The sequence below is a fragment of the Aquila chrysaetos genome, chromosome Z, assembly GCF_900496995.4.
Source record: "Aquila chrysaetos chrysaetos chromosome Z, bAquChr1.4, whole genome shotgun sequence".
NCBI lineage: Eukaryota > Metazoa > Chordata > Aves > Accipitriformes > Accipitridae > Aquila > Aquila chrysaetos.
The window spans coordinates 64,291,163-64,315,083 of record NC_044030.1 but is presented as its reverse complement, the minus strand read 5'-3'; the positions used below and the strand labels follow the sequence as shown (position 1 = coordinate 64,315,083).

Sequence of the window (23,921 nt, the reverse complement as noted above, 5' to 3'; positions counted from 1 at the left end):
TTCATTAAAATTTGTGATCATCATAGCTGCAAGAAGTAGCAAAAGCAGCATAGCAACTTCACAAAGCTGGTGGAGGGATACTTTACAAAAGGATGTTTGCCTTAACACTTGAGACCTTTCTTAGGCTGATTGAGATAAGAATGTTAAAAAAAAAATCCATGTTAATAGAATTCAGGCCATCCTCCTTAATTCCTGAATCGTTAGCTTTACAAACATTTTACCAAGGATTGCAGGGAGCAACCAAAGCTGAGCCAAATTCTTAAATCTCACTGAAAATCCCAAGATGGAATATTCTTCCCTTGCGTTTTTCCCTTTGCAGCTGGTACAAAATGTAACTTAAATTCTTCCCCTCTTGCATTGAAATACTTCTGTACTTCTTCTGTACTCTATTTCACCAGGACTCTGAGCAAGATACAGTTAATTGATACATATAATTACAGCTGTCATACCTCCCCTCCTCCCTAAAAACTCAGTTACCAGCCCTATCCTTGACAAAATGCTTGTGAAGAATAATACATGAAGTTAAATGTTATCTGCTAATTGACAGGATGGTTTCAACAATGTAATTTTATCTTAGGTAAATAAACTTCTAAGGAAACTTTGAGCTAGAAAGGCCAAGTGAGATGCTTGAGATTCCTTTTTGCCACAGAAGGTCTTGTTTTGATAGTGCATTTCAATAGCAAAAGCTAAATGTGAAAGAGAATCTGAGAGACCAAAAGAGAGGCTCAGTTCCCTCTGTTTATATTTGCTCCTAACTCAGTGTTTTTCATAACAGGAAAAAGCATCTTGAGGGAGTCTTAAATTATTGTGGTAGAAAAAATGCAAAAAACTATCTTTATCTGATATCTTATTTGGGGAAAAAAAAAAAAAAAAAAGCCACCCAAACCTTAATGCATCTCTAGCATTTGTTTCTTTAAATTCTTATTTTATATTCATTTTTACACTTCAATAAATAATTCACAAAACCAGCCTAAAATTAGCATTTTAACATACAGCCATGTTAAGTTACAGATGTGAAAACTCTTAATAACATTCACATTGAAATATCAGACCAAAGACAGCAGTACTGTACACTGAAGAAGAGATCCACAGACACGTGAAAGCAGTGAGAATAAGGAGAAGCAGTCACCAGAGGGAGATGATGATGGAGGGAAGAGAAGTCCTGTCCCAGTGTGTGGATTCTGAGGAATGGAAAAGAGCATCCTGGAAATGGACTGCAAATGTTTCAAACACACATTTTTGAGTGTGCGTGAGGCCCTGACCCTGTCTCTGATCAGTATTCAAAGATGTTAGAAGGCAGTGACCCTATTAAGTGCACTGCGCTTCTGTAAAATTATTTGCTTTGTAAAGCATAGCTGACGTCAGAACAAACATGGCAATAATAACTTAAAATGCATTCCTAACTGAAGTTTGTCTCCTGAAATTCCAATTAACTCGAGGGTCCGTGTCTTTCCATAAAGATATAACTGGAAGACGTTCCCACATGTGCAGAACTGTTACCTCAGCTTACTTGTACATGAAGTGTTACTCAGTACCAATCTGCTTCCAAGGGGAGGGAGATCTTGAATCCCACACAGAATACTGATCTTCATTGCAAAAGATAAATCAAATTGCAAGATGGGTTTTCAAACAATATGAACAATAATTTTGTTATGTTATAAACATTGCAAGAGTGTGTACAGTTATAAAGACTTTCATGTCAAGGGAGGGTGGGGAGAAGAGTAAACAAACACACTGATTTTGATGTGCTTAGCATTGAAGAAATCCAATTTCCAAAAGCTATGGCTTATCCCTTATCAGCCAGGCCAAATCTGATCCCTCTGGGTGGTCATAGCAACCAAAGCCTGGAGCACTCTCTGGCTCAGCCTTCACTTCTAGCTTCCAAAACACTTCCTCTTCTAGCTCAAGCTGTGATCCGATGAATTTGTTCCAAACAGGATTACTAAAGAAGTGAGATTATTTATTTAGTGAGCTTGCTAGGTCTTCTCTGAAAAGGGCTTCCTGTTTATAGAAATGGCATCTTCCCACTCTCAATGCAGAAATACATACTTATGTCCTTTTCAGGCCAGATTTCAGTAATTTTCTGATTGGCAGCTATATGACCTCTGAGCATAAACTATGTGTCCTGTAGCCTGTCCAGCTCAATGAAAATGTCAGTCCTGTGCAGAAATAGAAGAAAATAAATGACATGTGGTGCTTAGGTGACATGCCAGTTTAAGGGACGTAGTATCCTTAAATGCACACCATACTGCATTCTGAGTGGCTTGGTTTCCTAAACTGGACATGAACTCCCCACCTTTAGCTCGGCCAAATATACTTGGGAAACTACCAAGTCACTAGTGCTGTAGCAAACCTTGTTCTGTGGCTGACTGAGCCCTTATAAATCTGTTTGGGATTCCATCCTGATTACTGCATGCAGATGCTCTTACACCATTCTGTCTAGGACAAAGTTTGGAGGGACCACACAGAAGAAATGATCCATCCCTTCCACCTAATTGTTGTTTGTGGTGAAGGGAAGACAGCCAGATAGGGTGTCACTTCTTGCAGAATGACAGCCTCAGCTTAGTAACGGCCTTCTCTTAAAGAGTCTTAGATTGATGACTGACTGACTCCAGATGAGGCTCACAGGACTCATCCAAAGTCTATTGCAGTAAACCTCCACAGAAGAGTCCTGGATCTTAGTTCCTAGTAATAAGAAATAATAATAATAATAAAGTCAGCAAAATAACGAAGGCCTGTTCAGCATTCTACAGAGGATATTTAAAAGTGCTTCTTGTAGATTGGATAGCTTCAGAGACAACAGGGAGTTTACTGATGAAGGAACAGTTGCGGAGTATAGCAAGAGAAATTAGAGAAAGGAAAAGCAAGTATCTCTGGTAAAAATGGCGTCCATTTCCTCAAGAAATAAACTGAAAAAGTATAACAGAGAGTTATAATAGCAGGGTTGGCTCCAGAAGGAAGTTCAGGCACAGGAAGAGTGCATTTTAAGAAGACTGAAGGGAATTTTTTGTGCCAGGAATTCTGTAGTCAGCATGGGTGATGTTAGGTTTAAGGCAGCAGGAGGAGGAAAAGAGAAGGAAACACAACAGCATCTGTTTCAGTGTACCCAGTCTGTCATTATAATCCAAAGCACAAATGCTCCAAGGGGGAAGAATAATACTCAAAACTGAACAGTAGTGGGAAACCTATCAGGTAACAACTTGTAGTGTGAATGTATGGGAGGGAAGTCAACAGAGTTTTGGAATGACAGAGAGAACGGTTACTAGACTGTTATTTACTAAGCCTACTCCATCTTTAACTCCTCATCTGTAGGGCAATAAAACTTTGTGATATAACACAGATAGAAATACCTGTACCTTTAAAGGTAATTGTTTTTTGAATCCTGATTTGTAAATAGAATAAAAAAGAATAACCAAAATTAGTAAACACCTTATCAAAATATTTAAGATTCTCTGTACTTTCCTTAACATCTTACTCATAATAGTAGAGTGATTATTTTCATTAAACCAGAAACTAGATTTTAACTGAGAAACAAGAAATATTTCATAGGACTTTATCAGAGATTTCCATACAAGATATTTTTACTGCACCAGGTAAGAAAAGAAGCATCTCTCAGCAACAGTGACCTAAGCACTAAGTGTTCAGAAATTACTTTTTTCTCTGTATTCAAAAACATCATGGCTTCAGATAAACTTCAGATAAAACCTTAAAAGCTCAATGCAAGAAGGACATTTTATTATTATTGTTATTATTGACTGGCTGTTAATGAAATCATTCCAAGAAGTACAGGATATGTTTGCTGCCATTAATTTCATTCTTGATCTACATTATTGGTTAGGCAAAAACATTATCTAATAACGTACATGACCATGTTCTTGACTTCCTTTTCCTTTTTGTTTTGCTTATATATGTCAAACATGGCTGCTGCCAAGGACAGGATTCTAGCATAACATATAGATGTTACTTGAAAGAAAACACCTTATATATATTTTGATGCATCCGACGAAGCAAACATTAAGCATACAGAATTCTAGTAACTCTATGTCAGGGAATAGACAACTGTACCAAGGGTATCATTCTTAAAAGCTGCGGTTTTATTTTACTAAATTATCTATGTTAAAAACAAATCTGTGCCTGGTGTGGAATTTCACTGCATCAAGTGTTACAATATTTTTGTTTTCATTACAAGCAGGAGAATGCATGTAGAACAAGTGTTAAGAAACATGACAATAAATTAGAATATAATTTACAAAAGCAAAAATAATAATAATAAAGTAACAGTGTACCACATTAATACTGAGTATAAAATAATAAGCAACTAATCACAATAATACAAAGGTAATTTCAGTCTGTATTATTAAGGATATCTATGTGACATTCACTCCATTACAAAGTTCCTAACGAAATGGACTATTTTTGGGTGTATACACCTTGAGGGGTTATGTCTAGATTTTTCTTTCTGTTTTGATCTTCTTCAGCTGATAGTATTGCTCAGTGGACGTAACTGGCACCAGATTGATTTCTGCATTTCGTATTCTACTATTTGATTCTAGGCCTGTCATATTTATAGCCTATACAAATAGTCCTTTTGTCACTATTTAGGAATATAACACTATTTAGCTTAGATTATATAGATGGCTACAGTGTAGCAGCAGCAATGAACTGTGCTGTGAAAACTAATTATTTTTCTTTGAATTATGTTTCATTTTTCGGTCTTAGTCTGAAGCGTTGCTTAGTTTGTAAATCCACATACATTCTGTGTTTTGTTCCCTTCAACAATACAATTTGACGTTGCTCCAGGGAGTTCTTTAAATTCCAACCTCAGTGCTGTTATGTTGCAGAGTAAACATCGGACTCCCTAATGTTCTAGCACCAGTAAGAGAGCAAAATGTGTCTTTGGAAACACTCCTTACAATTTTAATGTCCTAAGTGAGGTAAAAGAAAAAAGGGTTTCTTTTGAATAGATAGAAAACCCTTTTCTTGTTAGCTGAAAAGACACATTAGCTGATAAACAAAATCAAGCCCTGGCGAAACCCGGACCCTGATACAAAGAGGCCTCTTGCTTAGGGAATGCCATAGCAACCCCTTTCCCTTTCATATTTTTGATCTAGCCAGGGCATGCTAGCACCAAGGTGTTTTGTCAAAAGGATATAGAAAGTTGATTCACTTAACAGAGAAGGACTACATACTGCCCTTAATCCCTATGTGCAACTCCCAAAGATTGTTTTTTTTTTATCTATTGATGTCAGTTTTAACAGGAGTTGTTTACATGGTGATGAGAGCAGCAGATAAGCATATGTGAACACATGCAAGCCAACTGAAAAGGAGTTCCACTGGTCACAGGCATACGAAAGTGGAAATACTGGCAAGAGGTAGCAGATGACAGGAATTTGATGGCCATGAATACGTGGGCTACACAAAACCCCACGGATAGATTGTCAGTATGTTGGGGGGACTTCATAGCATGAGTCCTGTTAATATCTACTGTTCCATGTTAATTCACATTAGTAAATAGTGTGCAACACATTTGGCGTGTTATTGGTAAAATATACTGGTACACTTCAATCTCATGATATTTTGAAATTATTTTTCACTGAAAAGAGTACTTTTTAAAAAAAGTGCTATTTGAGTTAGGATTTGTAACACATTATTGTTCACATAATTTTAATTGCACTACAACAAAGGAGGCATAGTTGGACACAAAAGCACATTCATCAAGTACCTGCTGCAAAAGGCAAGTGTTCAAGTACAATATATTAATATAAACAAGTACCTACTTTCTTTATCTCCTTGTTGAGTCTGTTATTGAAAAGTGATGGGGAAGAGGAGCATGACAATTAACTTTTTTATGGTAGATTCTTGAATGTGACTTGCCTAAGTAGTTTGGTTTCACATTTAAAAATGCGAAGTATTTGGTGAATATTAAAAATATGGTAATAAGAAATAAGTGGAGTATGGCAGCAGAATAGTTAAGGCCTCTAGCTACTAATCCAGAGGCATGAGTTTGTTCCAGTCTCATGCTGAAAGCTGCCCCTAGCTTTAAATATGGTCCAGCTTTAAATATGTACCTGGCCATTTAGGTGAAGGTGGCCAGACTTCATTCTAGCCACCCCTTTTCCAGTGTGCCTTACTCCTGATAGTCCAACAGGCCTCCTGGCTCAAGTACACTTTTGACTTCTCATTTGAACAGAACCTAGATACCTCCACGAGTCGTTTAGTCTTTGGTTGTAATCCTTGCCCACTCTGATGTGGTCTCCTGAACTGCACATTCACATATTCTTTCTCATAAACAAATGACCTTCTGCTATGGTATCAAAGAAGGCAACATCTGGAATCCATTTTAACTTTCAGCTTTGCAAATGATTGTTGGTACTACACAGTAGGCTTATCTTTTGCACTGGAATTCCTTAGTTTTGGAGAATCAAAAGTAACATGTAAACCAGACCTAGACGCCCACAAAGTGATTTCTTCTTTGTGGCTGGTGTTGTAAACAAAAGTGAGCTGGGGTCAAAGTGTAAGTTCTAAGCAACCTGTACGGTAGTAGTGAAGGAGCCGGCAATATGGTCTTCACCACTGTTGGAGTCTGCCTCCTCCGTGATACTGAAACACATTCCCTTTCAGTGGAAATCTCAGCTTCACTTGTACAATGGTAAGATGGCTATAAACCTGCAACACAGATTTCACTTCATTTCATAGCACGCTTGTATTTCATGCACCACTGCAATAACTGTTGCACCTCTTAAAACTAAGTCCCTCATGGTTGTTCTATTTAGTATAGATATATGGCTCACAGCAGTGTTCAGGAAATATGGATTACTCCAAAAGGAATTAGGTGGAATGAAGGAAAAATACATTTTTTTTAAATTTCTGCTCCTTAAATAACATTTCCAAGCTCATTTTATAATTTAAATTGTGGTGCTGTGTTGTGAGATAAAATAGTTAACATTTTTAAGCTATGACTTAACATTTTTTTGATTCTTCTTTACTTCCATAGTAGACCAAGTCATAACAGCTACATTTTAAACAGTTTTAAATACAAATGGATTCAGTGTCATTGCTAAGTCCATAATAAAAATTATCTGAATGGTCCAAGGAGGTAAACAGACTATTGGATTTAGTCAAAAGAACACAAATGTTCCACAGTAAGCTATTCTATATGTGTTGTGTGGATCTTTCCAATTTGGCATGCCCTCCTTATACTGTGTCCAGCACTTCGGATTAATAAATCCCACTTCACAGAAGTTAAAATAATATTGAAATCCTGTCAGCTGGGGCTGACCAGTGGTTACGTTTTCCACAGGGTAATGCATTTGCAAGGACGTCAATCTCATTCCGCTGTGTGGCTCTCTTCGATGGACACTCTTCCACAATGATAATAACAAGGCACATTCTTGTGCTTTCTGTGGGTCAGTGTCCTTGGCAGGTCTTGCAGCACATCTGTCTGAAGTATGCTCGACTGCAGAACTTGAACTTCAGCACCAGTGGGCAATATGCCACTTTGTTCACATCTTTGCACTCTAATAATTAAGAGCATTAAACAGAAAAAAATCAGAAATAAAAATTAAAATACAAAGAAAATTTTGACATTTAATATGCTGCTTCTCCATCCACCTTGCCTCTCTGTAACTACTCTTTCTAATCCAGCCTAGTGCACACAATATGTTTTAAAAAGCCATAAAAACGTTTGCAGGGCTTCTCTCCCAGACATGTAGAAGTGTGCCCACTTTGTCTTGGATGAATTATCATTTATTGGGATAAATGATCACTTCAGACAGCTAGGAAATGAGTCATTTTTCTTACAATATTTTTATAGCTTCTTTTTCAGGAGTTATTTTATCCATCCATGAGAGGTTATCTAAAATCTAATATGATTCACACTGTTTGGTACCATGTCTCTGCATTTGCAAGCATCCTTGAAATAGAATGTGCATTGCAGATAACAGGGATGGAGAAAACAACGAGTGTTATGAATAAATGCACCAACAGTGCGAATTCAGTGACTGGACTGAATGGCAGATTATGCTTTAGGCTTGGTTCCACACAGCCACAATTTTTTTTATGCAGGAGGAAAAACCATTGTTACACTTGTAATAGACATGTAAGAGCTTTTTTTCATAGTTCTGTTTTCCCTATATGCTGGGCTTACTGCTTCAGCAGCCCTTGTCATACTGGCAGACAACTCTCCCAGGAAGGAGAACAAGAGCTCAACCATGTGCAGGGAGGATTCCTTCTTTTCCATTCCACACAGGTTGTATCTAAAGTGACTTGTGGGGGTGTATTACAGGAGCACTGCTGGAACATGCTGTGGTTCTCCTCTGGCTTAGTTTCCTTTCTGTGGAAAGAAGGTGGGAACAGGGACTGGAAAAGTATGGTCCACACCCAGTTCTTATTCTGATACAGTTGGAGATACAGCTCTATCTGAGAGCTCAGGGGTACACTCAGGTTCTACAGCTCAGATGTTGCTGCTGCAGATTTCCTTTGCACTGGAGTGAATATTGTGATAGGTGCCTGATAGGGGGGTTTTAGTTAAAACCATTTGCACAGTTCCTTCCAGACTGATACTAAAATAGGACTTTGGCAAGGAGCCTTCACGTGTAGGAAGATGGAAGAGATGTATATATGGAGAAAAAGTAAACCCCACAAGTTTGAATTAGAAAAATTAAGTGATGGGAAGAATGAGAAAATTATTTGTCTCAAAGAATGCTGTAAGTTTTAACCTTTTAAGGCTGCATTTGATAATGGCTTCCTCCTACAATCTTTCTCAAATTACAACAGCTATAAAGAAAATGTGAATAAAAAGGAGATGAACTAGCAGTACTTTGACCATTATTGTATTTTGTATTGATTTGATTATCTAGAAGAAAAGACTGGAAGCCAGGATGCTGTTGCTCCAGGGCCTAATAGAACAACAGTCCTTGACTCCGAGATGTCTGTAAGCCAAATATGAAAGAGACAACAGACACACCAAACAGGTAAGAAAAGAAAAAGGTAATAGAGAAACAAACACAATCAGTATGTACAACTATTCAGCTACTCCTATTTGTCTTACTTCTACATACCATCTCCTAGTACATTATTTTTGCTCTGGAACAGGTAGTTACGGACAGTGCATTCATGCTGCCAGCATACTGTAATAGCAAGTTTAGTGCAGATGAGAATTTTTAGTATTCGAACCTAGGAAAGCATTAGTGAGGCTGAACTTCAGGGTCTGTACTGAACGATATTTCTGAAAATGGCAATATGCATGCTTTTAGGCAGATAAGTAGAGGTCATGAAATGATTTAAACTTTCATTTCATTAACACAGATACAGTGCTTTCATTGCAATTTTTTTACTCCCCCTACCCAATGTTTTATGTACTACTTTTCTAATTTTTTAATTCTCCATTTGGAAACAGTGTTGGATGCCAGGAGAAAAGACATTGGGGGTAGCTGGTTGAAACAGACATATTTCTCTATCAGCAACTGCACATGGTCACTGTGTTTCACAGAGTTTCAAAAACTCTTCCCAAAAGAGGTCAAGTATCTTCCAGAAATATTTCAGGTCCCTGTGTTTGTGAAGACTGGGAATATAGGAGAGACAGATGGTGAATTATAAATGAAGTGAGGAATAAAAAGGTTCACTTGATCTTGACGAGAATTAAAAAGTTTGCTCAATCCCCAAAATAACCCTCATAGACATTATATTTAGTTAAATACAGATAAAGCCACTAACCGCATTTTTGCTAGAATTAGGATTTGAAATTATCCCATTTCATGTTTCTTTAAGTTATTCTTCCTCTTGACTAAAACTGGACCCTGTTCAGCCAATGCCATTTGGACAGCAGTAAGACAATATTCTAGAAGTTGCCCACAACTTCTGTTTTAAAAATCAGTTTCGAAATAGATATGGTGGCTGATGAAGTAGCCTATTCTTCCTAGGACTATGGTTGAATGGATGAGGTTTAGCAGAGCCCTTTTTGTTCCTAGTAACTACTGTTAATGAGTTTCAGTAAGCTACATGTATTAAACTCTCCCTTCCTGAACTTTGTGGCTAGATCAGACAATATTATATTAAGTATCATGCTACAGTAATAAAATCACAGAATGTCACCAGGCCTTCAGCTATAGAGACTGCAAAGACATATCCCACAAAATACAAGGAAAACTAAAATGACATAAAAATTGATAAAATAGTTTTCAGGTGGCCTTTAGCAGTCTAGACTCAGCAGACATATATATACTTAATAGAATAAAATAATTCTGAATACATTTCAAATTGTGTGGTACATGCTGCCTGTAGTTCACTTCCAGGTGTTACCCTCATCAGTGGCAGCCTGTTAAAACCCCATGTACAATATTCTAAATCACCAGTGAAGACTGTAAAGAAAACAAAGAGCAGATGTAAAATGTGACAAGATGTATCGTAACTTTCTTATTATTTCTGTATCCCCAAAATTTTGACTCTTATTTTATGTAAACAACCTGTACCTTTCCCAAGAAAGTGCTTCCAAACTTTACTGACATGATCATTACACTGCAGAGTGGCTCAGGCTTCCTCAAAACCATGTATGTTCTTATCTTGGGTCAGCAAAATTAAGTTGTCTGTAAATTGTTGAATGGGTTCCATAGGCTGCGAGCACTGGAGTTTGGCAAGTGAAAGGAATCAGGAGGTTTGCTGGGGTTTGAAATAGGAAGGGAATCCCCTCAGCTAGTCTGACACTGCTGCAAACCGATGACCTGTTGCTGACATTGCTTCTGCCCCACAGTGGGGCCCAAAACACAAGGCAGTCCTAGTAGGTGGCATGTGGACAAAGTCTCCGCACACAAGCAGGTATGCTCTGCTATGTATGTGCACTCCCAAGGGCCAGAACGCTCCCTCTGAGATACCTGACTCATTCCCTGAAACCCAAATATTGATACACAGTTCACATCCCACTGCACCTGGAGAGAGACAGAACCGAGCGTACAGGCACAGTATGCCCCTCTCACAAATACATTCCCAAGGAAATACCAGGACTCCAATATTTCTTTCTTAGAAAGTATTATCTTTCCAAAAACAGTTGTGCTCTTTAGGATTAGTTAGTTCTTGAAATCTTACACGCTTTCCATCTCTAGTATGCTGAAAAAGATATGCTTCTCTGTTTAAAGGCTAACGCTTCACTAACACAAAGGATGTCAGCTCCTCTTGTGTCTAAGAGGATTTTTTTAAGGCAGAAAACGTGCAATACATGCACATTATTCTGCAAATCCTCAGTTTGTGCTTCTTATATTCAGCATTTAACAGCAGCTCTGGAATGCATATGAATTAGAATATGTATTTAAGAAATAATTTCGAAAGTATTGAAAAAATACCGTGAAGACAAAATTTTTGTCTAATTTTGGGATAGGGCACCCTTAGTATTTCATGGATTGCAGCAAGATTCTTCTGAAAGGATGTAGGTATTTTAAATTTTACATGAACTTTGTCATCACGTTTACTTTTGAGCCATTTGAGCCACTGAATCACTTACAAATAATCAGTGGTTTCTAGTAAATACCTTCAATGGGGGCCATAAGCAAAAATGGGACGCAAAGTGGCAACGTGTTGGGAACTGCATCTATTGGAAGAGACTGTGCTGTACCTTTTTCCCCTCGATTCTTCCTAACTGCACTAATGAGACTGCATGGCTGTCAGTAAAGAACTGGCTCACGCCTGGCCTACTCAGAGTGCAGGCCAAAGAGCTGAAGTCCATCTGGAATACTATGTAAGTGATTTTCAACATTTTCTCCTTGTGGATCCCAAAAATTCTCCAGTGCAGGTGTAGGTCCCTGAAAAACACTACTGCAGACAGGCTCACTTCTCATAGTTACCCTGCACAGTTCCACTGTAAAGTCCACAGCCACCCAGGGTACACAGATCACACACAGAAAAACCCTGATTGTATTCATCTGTAGAAGATGAGCAGATTTTCCTGATAATATTGAAGAATTACTAACATAATGACTATAAGTAACAACATAACCTTGTCATCTTGAAATTAAGAGACACTGGGACTAAACCATGGCCACTTATAAGCACTTCATTACCTTCCTTACTTTGGAAAAAGTCAACATCTGTGTTTGGAAATAAAATATCATTTGGCCTTTGAGCTTTAAAGAGCAGAAAGTTTTCTAGATTGATAATCATCACGTAAAGATTACTTGAGAGCACTAAACATAAAAATGGGAATTAAAATAACCAAGGAAAATTCTATTATGAAGATTTTTCAAATGACAATACGGGATGATTTAAAGCCTCTATTTAAAACTGAAACTTCCAATCCGTAAATTACAGTGCTCATACACTGAATCATCATTATGTGTCTGGGAAGATTTTAGTATGCTCCCATTTCATCACAGACATCTCCACTTGACAGATTTCTATGACAACTTTGAATCTATGGTGCAAACCTGAATGGATACAGTAGGAATTGTATGAACACCAATCCAGCTAGACTGTAGCATAAATTTGTCTTTTTTAAAAAATTAAAATCAGAGTGTTTGTTCCATATAAATAGAATATTAAATTCCTAGTAGTTGGAGAACCTGTGTAAAAGATACTCCATTATATACTGCACAGAAATTAGTTACATTAAAAGAAGCAGTGTTAGTGACATTGCAGTCAAGTAGTCTAAAATTTAGGGAATATAAAAATTTAGGGAAGAACTGTTTTAAAAGAACTATTACTGCTGTGCAATCTTTCTTGATTTTTTGGACATGTGTGTTTTGGTAATTTTTTATTCCTTTTCCCTTTTCACCCAAAATGAAATGTACTCATCTGGTGAGCAACTATTCTAAATTTTTACAGTCAATGAGGAAACTTTTTCTCTACTGCATAGAACCCCAGTTCCACTTTGAAGACAGCATTTCATAATAGGTTGGCTTGGACAATTTAGGAGTTCAGATCTGGAGCCTTTCATAAACATTAATAAGCTTATTTTGACATTATTATCTAATATATTGTCTAGCAAAAATACGTTATGATGAAGCTAGTTAATCATCTGATTAACTTAGACTGTATAATGTAAAAAACACTGTAATTATTTCAAACAGCATTATAAATCCAAGAAATTAAAAGTTAATTAGAAGAAGCTGACAAGTAAGTCAAAGTATAAGAACAGCCGTGTAGCACTGTGCAGCATTAAGTCTGTGGTCCCAGTCTTTCAATGAACATATAATTAAGTATTTTTGCCACTACATTGTTAAGTTAACCCCTGATGGGAGCAGGTAGAAGGTCAATGGATGAGAAGTATATCATGCCCCCCCTGCTATTAGGGACATTTCCATTGAACCAATAAAGAGACTGGAAAATTAATGACTCAAAACAATGGTATTTTGTTCATGACTTAGGCTATGTATTTTTAAGGGTGGTTTTTTAAACAAAGAACGTGTATTTAGGTTTTTATTGACTTCACCTTTGAACTACAATGACTAATGAGAAAATAATTGTAAAAAATTCATTCACAGTCTGAGAGATGATGTCATGTAGACTTTTACTAACAAATTAATGCAGTACTAATGACCACGTCACTTCACTCTTTCCAGAATAAATCGTATTATGATGGCAAACTTACCATCTGTGTTGGAAATGGGACTACTGTCACATTTACTTTCACACTGCTGCATTGATGGAGGTCTAAGTGTTTCTGGACACTCGCTGGATGCTTGTCCAGTATATGAGAGGCACTGTACTGTTCTCATCTGTTGCCCAAGACCACACTGTGCAGAACACTAAAAATAAGAAAAAGTAGAACGACTTGGATCCAATTTTTAAATATAAAACAAGATAACAAGAAAGCAATCAGGAAGGGTACACATGCACAAATTTTAAAGATAAAAGGCATATGAAGAAGAGATTTGATTAATACAGAAAATAATTTTCATAAAATAGTTTAGAATTTTTCTTTTTTGACAGTATATGCAAGCACTTGTCTTTCAAAGAAAATAAAACACAATGCAATGTTGGCTCCCTGAACAGTTCAGAATTAAGGTATAAGAATATAATTTACACTATTTCATATATCATGTCTGAGTTTAAGTGCCTGTTTTCAAGAGAGAAATAGTCACTTTAGAATAAAGAAGAAAACCCAAGGAGAACAAGAATTCAAATCTGCTAGAGGACTTTTTTTAAGGAAAAGGAAACTATCTTTCAAACAAAACCACTTTGCTGTTTCAAAACATTTTTTAATTTCTGTAACTAAACAGTGTTTTTAGCACAATATCAATTTAAGATAAATGTGCATCTGAACAAATACCATAAAAGAAAGGCTGATTAGACTGCAATACCACGAATGATTGTCCCCCGGTTAGTTAAGCTAAAGTGGTTTATTTTCATTAGTGGCAAATTCCTCAACAAACTTAGAAACTGAAACATCCGTTTATTATTTTAAAAACAGGCCATTGATCGTAACTGAAATGCAAAAAACATAAAGAAAGAAGGAAACTCAGCATATCATATTTATAAATACTGCATAATGACAGTGCTATTCAGCCTGTCCTGTAACAATTTATCTCCCTGTCTGGTAATTCAGTGTATTTTATGTAAAATTAGATCTCAAAGGTTTTTTGGTGGCTATATATGTATACTACTAAAACAGGAACTGGCTTTGTATTTCGATCATGTTTCTCAAGGAAGTTAGATGTGTTTTAAAAATACTAAACCTTGCAACACTGCTGTACACCCAAATCCCCTTCCAAAAAAACTGTAATAAGGACTATTTAATTTTTTAAAAAATGCATACACAAACTCACGCAGTAGAAACTAGATTGCTGTCAGCAAATCCTTCACAGTTCAGCAGACAACTATAATTCAGAACCACACTTCAATCTGAGACAAACAGGGGAGAAGCTATTTGTTTCAGTCATGCGAACCATCTCTTATCCACTTACAGCAACATCTTATCCTTAGAAGGTGCTAATGTGTAGGAGACTAACAGCAATAAATACTTATATGAACTATTTTACCTGTCCCCAGTCTCCAGTAACCCAGCGAGGAGGAGGACATCGGCCTAAACTACAGCGGATGCGGACTGGCGGCTTGCTTTCCTCTTGGCATTGTGCGGCTGGAAAAGTTTTTAAAAGATCACTGCTTTTGCACAGAACAATTCGGTGTTTGAATCCTGGGCCACACTTTGGTGTGCACTAAAAAAAAAAATTGATATAAATAAACAATTAAAACCTCAGTAAAAAGTCAATAAAAGTGTCAGAAAAGTTATGGAAAACAGAAGACTATATTTATGGTCTTATAATTGAACTATAATCACAATTTTCCCAAGATTATAATGATAATTAAAAATGTTTAGAAACACCAACAAGATGACTGATTATTGCTTTATTAAGTTCAAGTTTTTATAAGTTTTAATCTGATAAAAGTAGATTTCCTTTGCTATTTATATTTAGGCTATGGTGTTACTATTTACTTATATATAAGAGCCTTTAGGTTAGGTTTAAGAAAAGCACTTTGCTGCAAAATAGAAAGGTCAGCCACATGTAGCACTATTATGAAACAAACCTGAGTGTGCATTTCAGAAATTAAAAGTAGAACTCTCTGTTCTTAATATGACCTTAGTACAGTCTTTCTCCACCTCAGTTACAGACTACTGAGCTACAATGAACACATTTTTCCTCAATAAACATATGGGAAGATAAATGGTTTACTGGACTCCATAGAAAACAGACTATTCAGACAGAAATACTGTACCCTCTCCTACAATGCATGCTTTTCTCTCCTCTCCTAATTAAATTTTAATTCTGTTTTCACACAGTTTTTGGTTTTCCTCCTTTTATCACTCCTCTGCTCGTTCTAACAGCAAGCAGATAATAAAACAGTAATTTGAAAAGAAGCAGTTCTGATGACCTCTGCTTTTCCTCCTCTTTCTTCATCTTGGTCCACCCCCCACTTCTCCTTCCTTTTTGCTACTGACTATTAACTGTCATTTACATTAGCACAACTGCAGAATGCGGAAGAGACAAGTGCTAACAAAATTAAAACTCAAGACCTTCCCCAAATCAGTCCCTCTTTAACATCTGACCAGGAGATTTTGCAAGCACAGTTTTAGAATTCCCTACTGGCATGTTAACTTTTATCCCATAAGCATATCTGCAGTATTTGGACGAGAACCAGTTTCTGATAGCATAAACCTTACATACAGATTATGCTAAATCTGTCAAGAGGGGCACTGCCTTTCATATGAAAGCAGCTATAGAGACAAAACATTATCTGGGAAAAAACACTAACTATGTGGAACGAAGCAATATTCAAGAGGTCACACACCAAAGGCCTTCAACACATCCAAAACAGGTCAGTATATAACCAGGGAAAAAACAAAATCCCTAAGATTCATTTTCAAAAAAATGATGAGTGATCCAAACTTTACTGTTGTATGCCTAATCCCGAAGCATCTTTGCCTAACTTAAAGAAATTTTAGAACAGTGCCGCAGTACTATGTAAGGTAATGATATTACCTATACATATGTAAAGGTCTATATATATATACCTCAAAACAAGATCTTTAAGAAAATCTCTCAGTGGGAGCCACCTAAACTAACCAATACAGAATGGATAGGTTAATCCTAAATCTTATCTCCGCTTAGGTTTAAGATCTTAAACAAGGCTGCAAAGAGATGGGTCTTCCATTTGGAGTTTATAATCCAGAACTGCAAAATGGCTATATAATCACTTTCCTTAAAAATTAACCTTTATTTTCCTATGCTATTCTATCCCTTCCTACCAAGGTACTGCCTCCTTATCTACAGTAGTTCAGCGTTCAGAATTCTGATACAGAATAGCCAGGTTCAATCATCCTCATACTGAAGGGCCTTTAACCCCAAATCTTGTATACCCTAAATACATGTCTACTAGAAAACTACAGGAAGGAGGGAAGTAAGAGAAGAAAGATCTCTATCTCTCTCTGGCTGAACTGCAATAACAATATTGATACTAAATAGAGACCAAAGAAGAGTAACAAATGTGTGAGGTCTTCAGCGTCATGATCATGACTCCTTAAGTTCAGGTCCAAATTCCATGGAATGTTGCATGTATTTTCTACCACAAATATTTCATGTAAAATGCATGACGTTTAAGCAGGAACTAGAAGCAAGTGCCCCTTCTAGCTGAGTACTTAAAAATCACCTGCGCTCAATTTCTTCCTCTCAGTGACCGAGCATTCTGTCAAAAACAAACAGAAAAGACACAAGGTTGAAAGGACCTTGTATAAAATGTCAAAACCCAATACGCCTATGCTGTTTCATAATCTCTAGAATGTGTTAGCAAGCAAGTAAGAGTTTGAGGATCAAAATTTGAGTTTAGGTGCATCCATTTTCTAGTCCTTCTTGAAGACACATCATTTTACCTATGTCTAATCTCTCACCTGAGAAAAATCTTCTTTCAGCTACTGGTACCAGAAGAAAACTAAATTTCAAATTCCACTAAATAAGATGGACTACACTCACTCCGCAGAAATGAAAGTGAAGTAAGGAAATAAGTTGCCTACAATAATACCGAATCACCAAAAATAAAAAGTATCAGTAGAATTTAACAAAAAATGTATGTCTCCAAAGTAAATGCAAGACAAAATACCCAGACAAACAAAAACAGGAAAAAGTGTCTTCCATTACTAAATGCTTCTAGAATTTCTGACTCACTCAGTGGAAGTCATGACTAATGGTAACATGAATGCAAAGTAAATGTGCTTGTCTGATAAGGCTCCTCTCAAGAAATCCTTAGATTGTTTTTCTTTTCAGTTTATTTTATTATCTGGAAAAACATAAAAGAAGTAATTTACAGTGGGGAGAATAATTCAGTCAAAGCTCAACCATTGCAAAGCGCAAAAACTTTTATGACAAAACTGACATTACCTGGGAACGACTACATTCCATTGGGCAAGACAGTTAGGTTTAATTACTATTTGATAAAAGCACTTTTACATTCTCCTAAGGACTTCATTTAATCTCTATGTTTACAAAATGATTTTGTTTCTCTGACCAAAAAGATGCAGAATCTCTTGTTAATTAACCCTGAAGGCTAAAAAAATGTGTAACTATACTGATGCTCAACAAGTACATTAGCATATAAAAGAGTTCTATATTTGTTTAATTTGTACCACATATTGCTTGTTTTGAGTATGAAACCAAAACTTTAGAACTTGCATTCCAGAGAAAAGTAGCAAGGTTTGCCATTGGCTTCAATGGAAGCAGTGTTCAACTCTTCACTTTTGAGTTCACTCTTGTTTTCATTTTCATGATTCTGTCAGTAAATCATATAAATACATATAAATAAATGTTTATATGTATAGTACTATAAGAATTTTAATACATTATATTTCTGGGAACCCTGAACAGAAAAAAGAGCTATTTTTCTCATTGTATTAAAATGGTATCATAAGTCAAGACAGTTTGCCAAGCTATACCAGGCAAACACCAGGCAAAATTCATACCAGAAAGAACCTGGCACTTTTTCACAATCTCAGCAGAGCTTGAATCTTCAGATTAGAATGATTTTGTTCAAAATTATAACATGCTCCTGCTGTATAAAAGGCTGGATATGAAGGCCTTAAAAAGTTGTTGAAGCTTCTTACGAGGCTAGTAATGTTGACAGTCTAAGGATGATGTATTGGTGAGCAATGTCTCCAGGAGGTAGCTAAAGGGCAATAGTATATAGACAACATATATCTACGGCTCTGTAACTTGTCATATGGATACTATTATTTGTTAGTACTGAGATGATGCCTAGATATTCCAATCAGAAATAAAGTACTGTGATAACGGATGCAAAGAGCTAACAAACTATCAATGCCACAGATGTGGTATGACAGAGTCTTCAAACAAACATCCCTTCCCACTCATACATTCCTTCCTTTTCACTCCTTTCTGCTCTAAGTCAGATTAATTTTCAAAGGGCTGGAATATACTGTACCTTTTCAGGTCAGGACAAGGACCATTTAATATCTTTTCTGCCTTGATTTTAGTGCCCTACTTCTTTTGTGAAATGCTGGCTAACAGTGGGGTAAAAAAAATATTGTTCTGCATGTAGAACAACACACACTTTAAGATTCAATATGCCTTTTCTAGGTTTCTTGAAGTCCTGATCTACGCTGAGGAAAGCTGCTGGAAGAAACTGCTTTTCTACAGGTTTCAGGTTATAAAACTGACAACTTTTTATAGAACTGATTCCAAAAAATATCTGTTACCTTAAACTGAATAAAACCAGAGACAGATTGAGTTATAGTCTGGGAATGACTGAGGATTATTAACAAAACCTGGTACAAATAACAGGAGATTCAGAATATAAGTAAAAGCACCTGTCTGATAAAGTAATGAAAACAAAAAAATTTCAGAAGTTCACACTGTATTTTAGAAGATTTTTCTCTGATATAAAAGCTCACTAAAATGGCATTTCATTCATCATTCCTTCAGAACAAAACCAGTTAAAAATATGTCAATTTGCTGTACTGTTCCTTTTGTTCAAAGAGAAATAACAATAATAAACAAATTAGCTGAAGAAACTACTTCTGTAGACAAGAACAACAGATAGAGATTATACAAGCATGAAATTCAGACAGCAAGGAGATGAACAACAACAGCTTCGATGACAGCTCACAGCACTGTAATTTAACATGCAGACATTACTACTTTTAAGTACTGCCATAATGCTTAGACTATTATTAACTAATAGCAGGTGGAGTCTCCATCATTGGAGGTACTAAAAAGCTGTCTGGATGTGGTCCTGGGTAACTGGCTCTAGGCAGCCCTGCTTGAGCTGGGGGGGCTAGACAAGATGACATCCAGAGGTCTCTTCCAACCTCAACCACTCTGTGATTTAGTAAACTATACTCCCTACATTAACAAATTATGGTAAGAGCTGTTCTGTACCATTTCTATGGGTGCTCACAGTGACGCTAGTAGGCTTCAATCTTCATGCTTTGAATTTCCAGAGACTTTAAAAACTTTTGGAGCTAAATGTATCTGTGCGTAGAAGAGATCTGTGCAACTACATGCACATCAACCTTCTTTATAGTATCCAGTGATTTATGATTACTTTGAATGAAAGACACTTCAAAGGCAAGCAAGTACACAAAAAATCAGATACAATGAATCATGGGTATATCATTGGTAGATCATTCCAATTTATTCTAATGGTCTCCCTTCATTTTTTTAGACAAAGGAAGTGCAACAGGTCTAACCTACCTGGGCTTCAGTAGAGTATTTGAAAGAGGGATGACAACTGGGTGAAGTTTAGGGTTTGAGAGATGCTACCTGGAAAGACCTTCTAGGATCAGTCACAGGACTGATCTGATTCGTATTTCTTTCCAGTCTACTTGATGATGTTCACCACAAAAGTAGTTTCAGTTGTTCAGTGTTTCTGAAATTACTGAAACTAGCAGATAGCACAGGTAATAACTGACCTTGATGCTACAGAGGTATGCTCTACAGAAAGAACTGGACAACTGTGACAACGTTAATACCTGAAATGAAGTGAATTTTGGCAGTATGACATGCAAGAGCATGCATTTCCAAAAATAAAAACCAAGAAATGAAAAGAGGATAAAGACCTGGATCTATTAACAGAGTGCAAGATGACTTTACGTAATCAGTGTGTGATAGCTGTGGAACAGAAGCAGCTTATTTAGGGTATACTGATACACTGTACATTATGGGTATTACAAGTAGAGGCAGGAAACAAAAGAATGAGCCACATCTGAAACCTCCTCTGGGATAATATATACATTTAACTCTAGTCATCCATTCCCAAAAAGACAACTTCAAACTGAAACATGAAAGCAGAATGTGATCAAGATTAATTCATTTCTGATGAATAATACCTGGAGAGGAGGAAGGGCTGTTTCAGATAACGAAAGAAAACAGGTATAAACTGGTGTGGAACTAAAATAGAACATTAGACCACTTCTTGCAATTCAAAGACTGAAGTTCAGGAATAGTTCTCTTAGAAGCAGTGGGACAAACCCCGCAATTAACTAATTTTAAAACATAGTTTAATCAATGTATGAAAGCAATTATATGATACAGCTGCATTTGACAGCAAGGACACAGACATGGAAACTCAGGAGATCCTAACTTATAAGTACTCCAAAGGGTACTTTGAAATAAAAAGTTGGGTAGGATGGGAGTCCAGGATGGCAAGGATCTGAAAAAGTATACAGACATTTTTGAACTCTGATTTGCATGGGATGCAGTCCCATTCAAATGTATTTACCTTTCCTTTCAGCTGCACTGGTTCACATTCTTCAAATTCAATACTTGAATCAGTGTAAGTTATAGTATAAGCTTGGCTTATACTGTAACAGGTATCACCATACTTAACAAAAGATGTTCTTTAATAAAAAGAATACCAACTTTCAGGTCTGCCTCTTGAGGCATGTTGCTAAGAAAGGTGATGCTTTACATCAGCATGGTTACTTCAGAAAAAAAAAGCAGTTTATTCCAGCTTCTGATATTATAAACTCATCTTCTCTACTATCCAGCTATTTGCTTGTTCAAAAAACCATGGAAATTGCTTTTTTCTTTAAGACAATTATCTCATACTAAGTGGCTCTTCTAGGCTTTTTTTGTTTCACTGGGGTTTTTTTACTACTGTATTTTGTATTTTACTACTGTGATTAATAAAACCATATCATAATCATTTGACAAAACAACAAAACTGACAACATAGAAGGAAAGAAAAAAGAAAAAACTGCTTCAATACTACATCTATGAGGTTTTGAATTTCTTATTAATCCTTTACTTAGCAAGCAGAGATAGAAAATGTACTAATATTCAGTGGTCAGAGCTCTTGCCTCCACTATTACCAATGAGCTAACACAGCAAAATTTCCTTACTTCTGACCAGTCCAAAGCGACCCACTGTGGGGGACAGGACTGATTGTTACAGTGCTCTTTTTCAATAGGCCGGTGTGTTAAACAGTTGGTACTGTCCAGTGTCTCCTCCTCAGAAGGTCCAATCTTTCTGATACAGAGAACTGTTCGTGAACGCATTCCTCCATCACAGGTCTTACTGCATTCTGACCAATCTCCTATAAACCATCTGGATAGAAAAGGTTAGGAGACTCAGTTAATGCATTTCAGAAACAGAGTAGATAATTGCACAAACCCAGAAACCAAATAGTTTAAATTACTAAACCTAAATCATTGTTAACAATACATGTATTCACAGTGAAATAAAGTAGAAACTTATGGGTCTTCTTACTGAACATTTAATTTATGCCTTACTGCAATCATATCTTCCAATAATAATACTACTTTGTATTTTTCTAGAGCAGCAATTTCCAGCTTAGGCTATAGTAGTTAGAACGGAGTGTTGAGCCTGACAAAAGTGCAGCTATTTAAGTCGATTTGTACTTGACTTGCCTGAAATTATTTCTCTGAAAGTGGTTTTGCAAATGGAAATATTTGGGAACCACTATGTAGGTTACAGCACAAGTGAAAACCCAAGCTGGTTGCCTCTCCAGTATAATTACATTAAAATAATTTGATCTCAAAATTGGGCTTTCTGAGAGTTAATTCTCATCTGATTATGAAAAATTTCTAAACTTTTTTATAAAAGGCTATACTGAAATGCAAACTATTCTTACTTACTAGAGTAAGTAATGCAAACACTAGTAAAACATTAATTCGTCACATAAAAAATTTAAAGCACTGCATGATAGGTGCTAGAGAGAACTTCTGAGTGCGTGTCCATAGTAAAAGTCAGGAATTGGACAGTATATTTAGATTATTTTGTGTTGCCACAGAGATTAAAGCAGCTGTTAATCTGGCTGTAATACTCTTTTTTTTTTTTTTTTTTTTTTTCCCCCCCTTTCCCTCCTGATGAATGGTTAATGCAGCTCAATTCACTGGATATATCTCTTCACATATTCAATCACATCTGGTCTTCAATATTTCATATGTTGATTAGATACACTTGCCTGAATCATCCTTGCAAAGGATGAAGGTGAAGTCTAGTATGCTATCACATGTTGCCAACATGCCAAAAATGACAGGCATGTCAGTCACTGTGGATGTTCCTGGAGATATGCTTGGAGCTGCCTCATAAAATTTGTCATTTTCTGAAGCCTCTGTCAAAAAAAATGTGCTGCTATCCTGTCTCGTGTTATAGAATGTATAATATATTCTAAGAAGAACCTAGATCAATGCAGAGATGCAAACAAATATGCCATATTCTGTCATTAATCTCCCAGCGAAAGTGAATTAATTTGTGACTCTTTGCCACCAAACATGCTTTTACCACAGGAGGGAGAATTAGAAGCATTTCAGGGCTTTGGAGAGACTGAAGTGTTAAATTTTTAGTTGGTACTATGATTTGCTCAAGTGCATTCTCAGGTACCTTCTATGTTTATACTGTATGACAAGACAGTAATATTCATAATTCATAGAACTATGAGAGTTACCTCTATCATTTCTTGAAATCTGGAATTTTAAGGGTTACTTATTGTAATAACAAACAAAATAATTATGAACAAACATAGTCTTCACTTCTGCTCAGAGACATCAAGTATAATGTAACTGCCATTCAGCTAGAAGGATTAACATTTTCATAACTTTTGGTATACACCAGAAGGAAAGCAGAATTGTGCTAATTAAAAATGGAAATATTTGGCCACTCTATGTAAAGAGTAAGTCTTACTTGGTGATAAATCTTCCAGTCAAAAGGGTCAAACTTTTTTGGGTAACTATCTGTTATTTGAACAGCCTTCTTCTAGACTACTTACAGGATCAGGAATCAAGAACCCTTCCTTAGGAGTTTGGTACTTTGTATTCACCCTGTGGGGAACATCAGAATGGAGGTAGATGTGGGCTGAACTGCTCTGACATATTCAAGCAGATGCTGATTAATACATACTACCCACTTTCTGAATCTTGATGACTTGAGTTTCACCATGTTCATCAATGTTCCTGCTGTACTGGATAG

The 23,921-nt window shown here is 36.5% G+C and overlaps 1 protein-coding gene across 2 annotated transcripts in view; it reads right to left on the bottom strand.

Annotated features, from left to right (window-relative positions):
• Nucleotides 1–4,073: 4,073 nt before the first annotated feature.
• The window catches only part of LOC115337100 (A disintegrin and metalloproteinase with thrombospondin motifs 6-like), a 44,166-nt gene continuing 24,318 nt past the window's right edge, over nt 4,074–23,921 (bottom strand). For both annotated transcript variants that reach the window (XM_030005136.2, XM_030005137.2), the window contains 4 exons: nt 21,833–22,037; nt 14,964–15,140; nt 13,574–13,730; nt 4,074–7,517 (listed from right to left, as the gene is read on the bottom strand). In XM_030005136.2, the coding sequence (XP_029860996.1) occupies nt 7,408–7,517; nt 13,574–13,730; nt 14,964–15,140; nt 21,833–22,037 (649 nt within the window). In that variant the 3' untranslated portion in view covers nt 4,074–7,407. The remainder of the gene's footprint in view (nt 7,518–13,573; nt 13,731–14,963; nt 15,141–21,832; nt 22,038–23,921) is intronic.